This window comes from Heterodontus francisci, chromosome 24 (genome assembly GCF_036365525.1).
Source record: "Heterodontus francisci isolate sHetFra1 chromosome 24, sHetFra1.hap1, whole genome shotgun sequence".
Lineage (NCBI taxonomy): Eukaryota > Metazoa > Chordata > Chondrichthyes > Heterodontiformes > Heterodontidae > Heterodontus > Heterodontus francisci.
In genome coordinates this window covers 55,411,590-55,417,589 of record NC_090394.1, presented here as the reverse complement: position 1 = coordinate 55,417,589, position 6,000 = coordinate 55,411,590, and the positions used below count along the sequence as shown (strand labels likewise).

The 6,000-nt window shown below is 45.1% G+C and overlaps 1 protein-coding gene and 1 long non-coding RNA gene across 3 annotated transcripts in view; one reads left to right on the top strand and one right to left on the bottom strand.

The window, feature by feature from the left end:
• LOC137383411 (myosin-11-like) overlaps positions 1–6,000 on the bottom strand; it is a 163,779-nt gene that overhangs the window by 86,676 nt on the left and 71,103 nt on the right. The window contains 2 exon segments of the mRNA XM_068056218.1: positions 1,511–1,545; positions 1,548–1,612. Coding sequence (XP_067912319.1) covers positions 1,511–1,545; positions 1,548–1,612 — 100 coding nt within the window.
• Positions 1–6,000, top strand: part of LOC137383412 (uncharacterized) — a 94,593-nt gene that overhangs the window by 25,738 nt on the left and 62,855 nt on the right. The window contains exons 2-3 of one of the 2 annotated variants that reach the window (XR_010977404.1): positions 4,054–4,167; positions 5,000–5,339. This is a non-coding gene — a long non-coding RNA (uncharacterized lncRNA). Of the gene's footprint in view, positions 1–4,053; positions 4,168–4,999; positions 5,340–6,000 lie in introns of those variants that run through there. The other variant, XR_010977405.1, reaches the window with a different exon arrangement.

Sequence of the window (6,000 nt, the reverse complement as noted above, 5' to 3'; positions counted from 1 at the left end):
TGAGAGAGAGGGGGGGAAGAGGAGAGAGAGGGGGGGGAAGAGGAGAGAGAGGGGGGGGGAAGAGGAGAGAGAGGGGGGGGAAGAGGAGAGAGAGGGGGGGGAAGAGGAGAGAGAGGGGGGGGAAGAGGAGAGAGAGGGGGGGGGAAGAGGAGAGAGAGGGGGGGGAAGAGGAGAGAGAGGGGGGGGAAGAGGAGAGAGGAGGGGGGGGAAGAGGAGAGAGAGGGGGGGGAAGAGGAGAGAGAGGGGGGGGAAGAGGAGAGAGAGGGGGGGGAAGAGGAAGAGAGGGGGGGGAAGAGGAGAGAGGGGGGGGGGGGAGAGGAGAGAGGGGGGGGGGGAAGAGGAGAGAGGGGGGGGGGGGGGGGAAGAGAGGAGAGAGAGGGGGAGGGGAAGAGAGGAGAGAGAGGGGGGGGGGAAGAGAGGAGAGAGAGGGGGGGGGGGGGGAAGAGAGGAGAGAGAGGGGGGGGGGAAAGAGAGGAGAGAGAGGGGGGGGGGAAAGAGAGGAGAGAGAGGGGGGGGGGAAAGAGAGGAGAGAGAGGGGGGGGGGGAAGAGAGGAGAGAGAGGGGGGGGGAAGAGAGGAGAGAGAGGGGGGGGGAGAAGAGAGGAGAGAGGGGGGGGGGAAGAGAGGAGAGAGAGGGGGGGGGGGGGAAGAGAGGAGAGAGAGGGGGGGGGGAAGAGAGGAGAGAGAGGGGGGGGGGAGAAGAGAGGAGAGAGGGGGGGGGGGGAGAAGAGAGGAGAGAGAGGGGGGGGGGGGGAAGAAGAGAGGAGAGAGAGGGGGGGGGGGGGGAGAAGAGAGGAGAGAGAGGGGGGGGGGGGAGAAGAGAGGAGAGAGAGGGGGGGGGGGAAGAGAGGAGAGAGAGGGGGGGGGAAGAAGAGGAGAGAGAGAGAGAGAGAGAGAGAGAGAGAGAGAGAGAGAGAGAGAGGGGGGGGGGGGAGGGGGAAGAGGCAAGTACAGAAATTTTACACTGTAATGTATTTGAATGGCACGATACTGTAATTGCGTAGTTTCTAGAGGAGCAGGGCAACTGAGACCTGCAGTTCTGATGAAAAGTCTCAGTCCTGACTCGCTAACTCGGTTTTCTCACCACACTGCTGCCTGGCCTGCTGAGTATTTCCAGCATTTCGGTTTGTGTCAGACTGCAACTTCCAGATTTCTGTCTTCAACTACACATGTGCAGCCACTGCATGTTGCTGACCAATTTCAAGTATATTACTAGAGTGTTGTTAGATTCACTATTATTTCTACTACAAAATATGGCCCAGTATGTTTGGCTCCATTTTGTGATTTTCTAAAAACAGCTGTCGTGTTTGATTTCATTTTGCACAATGTTCAATGATCAGCTGTCATCAAACGAACTAGAGGTTCTATGGCCAATGTATATCACCAATATTTCTAGTTTTGCCTGGTAGTGTTTGGATGCAACATTGACCTGAAGACTTCCTAGGACAACAGTAGAAGACATTAAATGTCAATTAGTGCACAATTAGAAAAATAAAAAGAAATTGACTTACAATAGCGCTAGCATCTTTCTTGCTCTTGTGGGAGAAGCAACCACTGCCAGATATTGAATTACTTTCTTTGTGTTTTCGGTTTTCCCAGCTCCAGACTCGCCCCTGTGCTGGAAACCCATGCATTATTGCAACTTTTAAAGTTTATTCATTTTTATGTCATAGTTTGATTGCACTGTTTCAGACTCAGATTCCAAAACCAATGGTCTCGATTTTAACACCCCTGCCCAGCGGAATGGTGTGTGGAAGGGGTTAAGATTAGACTGAGTTGACGGAGGTCTCTCTGCTCTTGCCCGCTGCCATTTCATCTTTGCTGAGACTCTTGCTACAGGCAGACACGATCCAGTGACACTTTCAGTGCTGGGACATGATTTTAATAAAGGAGTTTGGGGAGGGCTGCACTACGTGGAACCCAATATCTGAGTCATGATGGGAGGTGCTGATTTGGCCAAAGTAATTTTTTTTTTTGACAACTCCTTGTGGGCCAGGAGGAGCAGCAGTGCTCTCCCCAGGCCTTACAGGGACACATTTGGCATTCTATGTCCCAGACACTACTTCCTCTCAATTGCAGCTGCGAACATCCTCCCACCATCACCTCCAGACCTTCCCCTCCCTCACCACTGACAGCCAGTGATCATTCCCACTGGTCCCCAGTTGCAGCCTCCTCTTGCTAAACTTCCACCCAGGCCTATTAGCTAGGTAGTGGATCAGGAAAGACTCCAGGAACGTTCATGTAAATGAAGCTTGGCTGCTGAGAGCAGTCGGGCCTTCACATCGCCAGACTGTCTGTGCTGCCCATGCCAGGGCTCACGGGCACTATACCTGACCCACACCATTCCCCCCCCATTTTATCAGGGCCAGTGAACCAGGTTTCTGTATCTACAACTGCAAGCTCGGAGGCTGCATAAATCAATTGGCACAAACAATTAGATCACATTCTGTTTTCTCCTGTGATTATACCACCTTAAAACCATTTTTAATCTTTGTGTGGGTATTTTAATTTTTTAATCTAAATCATTTTGTTCAATTATAAACTGTTTTTAAAAAGCATTTTTTTTTTTTTTTTTTTTTTGAGGGTTTCATTTCTAGCTTTGGCACTGGTTCAATCTGCATGAACATGGAGATGAATAATGTCCATAGCATGTCTGCTGAATCGTACAACACCATAAAAGGCCAAAGTCTCTGTTTGTACCAGTTATGTCCTTGAATTTGCTTGTATTAGGCATCTGGATTCCCAAGATACTTTACAAGCTCTGAATTTGTAAAGCCTTTGAATTGCATGAACCTTTTCTCAAATGCACCAGACAACATTAGATGCTCAGGCAATTTCCTTATAGGTCCCATTCACTGCATCAAATCAGGCTACCTCAGGCCAAATGGAACAGAAAAGTCTACAAGAACTATTGAACACAAGATAATAAATCAAGGTCTCTATTCACCTATAGTTCAGTCCTGTTGGTGCGTGCTCTCAATTAACAGTAGATTGTTGGTGAACATGTGGACTAAAGCGGGATCATTGATATGAACTGAACACAGTCAAGTTCTTCCATTTCGTGCCCAAGGCCCTAAAAACTACTAACTTTGTTTAATTTGCAGTCAGTTAAATGACTTGAGGTCTTTAGCTGTTTAAACTTTGTTTTTATACAATTTTCAGGGGACAAAGCAGCCTTCCGTTTAATTGGTTAGGTAACTGTGTTGTAAAGGAGTTTCATTCTTTTCCTTTCAGTGAGAAGGTGGTGAGAGAAAGTGCGTGCGCATACGAGAGTGTGAGAGAAAAAATGCCATCCTGTCTCAAGTTCCTACTGTTACTCACCCGAAACAATATGTGAAGATGAAACCTGAAAAATCCCAGGAAGCATTCTTTGAATGAACTGAGTCATAATTGAGCTTCTATGGTTTAAAATGTGATTGTGACTTTTAAGTGAATATTTATGTCTAACAATGATATCACTTTGCTCAAGTGCAGTAATGAGTGCATAATATCAGATATACTTGCAAATGCAAGGCCATACTGACTGCAGAAGGGTAATGCAGATAGCTACTACAGGACGAGTAGGGTAGTACTGGAGACAGGTTTTTTTTCAGATATAACTTGAGCAGCAAAGACCAATACGTATTGATTGCTGGAGCATGACAAAGTTATCAGAGATCATCAATTGCAAGACATTTCGGATGCCCCTAGTAATAACTAGCACCTTTGGCTGGGTAATATAGTAAGTGTTGAGAAGCAATGAACAAGTGGAGATCAGTCTATATACAAGAATAAGCCTCATCTCCAAGGAAGCCCGTTAATATTTGTTTGGACCTTTCATCTAGATAAATGAACTGATATGTTAGAAAATAATTGCAATTTATAGGCTTAGCGTGGCCTCAGGCCATCCCAAAGTGCATCATATTCAATGAACATCCTTTATTATTTGTAGGTCAATGTAGCAGTCAATTTATGCACAGCAAGATCCCACAAACAAATGAGAACCGTAATTAACTGTTATTGGTTGTAAGAAGAAATACCTTGCATAACAGTGCCTTTTATTTTACATCCGCAGGCGATCTCAAAGCCAATGAAATACTTTTGAAGTGTCGTCACTTTTGTAATGTAAGCAAATGTGGCAGTCTGTGCACAACAAGACCCCACATACAACAATGACATAAATGACCAGGTAATTTTTTTTTTTTGAAATGCTGTTGGTTGAGGATAAATGTCTGCCTGATCTTCAGGAAAATTTCCCTGTCCTTCTTCGATTATTGCCACGAGGTCTCATGTCTACCCGAGAGGCTGATTAGTTTAATGTCTAATCTGAAAGGCAGCACCTCTGACAGTGTAGCAGTCCCTCAGGTGGATCCCAGGGATACCTCGGAGACTGGTCCTTTTTGTCTTCATTTTCTACCTATAAAAGGATGTAACAAGAACCTATTTCTACCCCAGTATTCCCCTCTCCCCCACCAAAAATGTGAACCTATAGTTATCCGATCGTCAGAGTCCCAGCATAGAAGAGATGTATCATTTATTGGACAACCCTGTCTTTATTCTATTATTGCTCAGGAAAATCTTCTATCCATCGATTGTGCCTGGTGTTGAAATAGTATTCAAACTTTTGTAATGAGCTTTCTTCCAAAGATGGTTGCTCAGCACGGAGTAATCCTTATATAGGCATTTAGCCCTTAAAAGAAAAACAACTGGGAACTGATGTGTTTAAGTATTTAATTTCGTCGATGAAACACTGCCAGAATCTCTATCTTTAGCCACAAAAAAAAAAAAAATCACCTCACATCTCATTGCATTGTATTCACAAAAAAATAGAAATTGTTTCTCCTAACTTTGTTTTCACCATAAAGTCTTTTATTTTATACTTGCAAAACCCTGGAAATAACTATGGGGATTCAATCCTTTAAAAAAAGGTTTGATAGTTCTCCTATTTATCAAACTGCAAAACATCCCAAAAAACAAAAAAAGTTGGCTCTGCTTCAAATATACATTTTGTTCATTTACAGATAAATAAGATTTATCCATTTATCAAGCATCTCCTCAAACTGCAGCCTTCCCTCGCGTTATGAACAGAAGCAGCAAGTCCAACGCTGGTGCCCAACTGCTGCTGCTGCCGGGATGAGCTAATTGGGCCCAGAAGTAGCATGTTTACAAACTGTGGGAACACCATCACAGCAAGGACTGTATTGATTCACAAAAGGAGGCCAACCAGCACAAAGAAACATAGCAAATAGGAGCAGGAGTAGGCCATTCAGCACTTCGGGCCTGCTCCGCCATTCCAAAAAAATCATGGCTGATTGTCTAATTCAGTACCCGGTTCCTGCTTTTTCCCCATATCCCTTGATCCCTCTGGAATTAAATATATCTATCTCCTTCTTGAACATATTTAATGATTTGGCCTCCACTTTCTTCTGCGGTAGAGAATTCCACAGGTTCACCACCCTATGAGTGAAGAAATTTCTCCTCAACTTGGTTCTAAATCCAGAGACTATGACCTCTGGTTCTGGACTCCCAGCCATCGGGAACATCCTCCCTGCATCTAGCCTGTCTAGTCCTGCTAGAATTTTATAGGTTTCTATGAGATCCCCTCTCATTCTTCTAAACTCTAGTGAATCTAGACCTAGTCGACCCGATCTCTCCTCATTTATCAATCCAGCCATCCCAGGAATCAGCCTAGTAAATCTTCTTTGCACTCCCTCCAAGGCAAGAACATCCTTCCTCAGATAAAGGAGACCAAAACTGCACACAATACTCCAGATGTGGTCTCACCAAGGCCCTGTATAAATGCAGTAAGACATCCTTACTCCTGTACTCAAATCCTCTTGCAATGAAGGCCAACATACCATTTGCCTTCCTAATTGCTTGCTGCACCTGAATGCTTGCTTTCAGCAACTGGTGTACAAGGACACCCAGGTCTCATTGCACCTCCCCCTTTCCAATCTATCACCATTCAGATAATCATCTGCCTTTCTGTTTTTACAACCAAAGTGGATAACCTCACATTTAT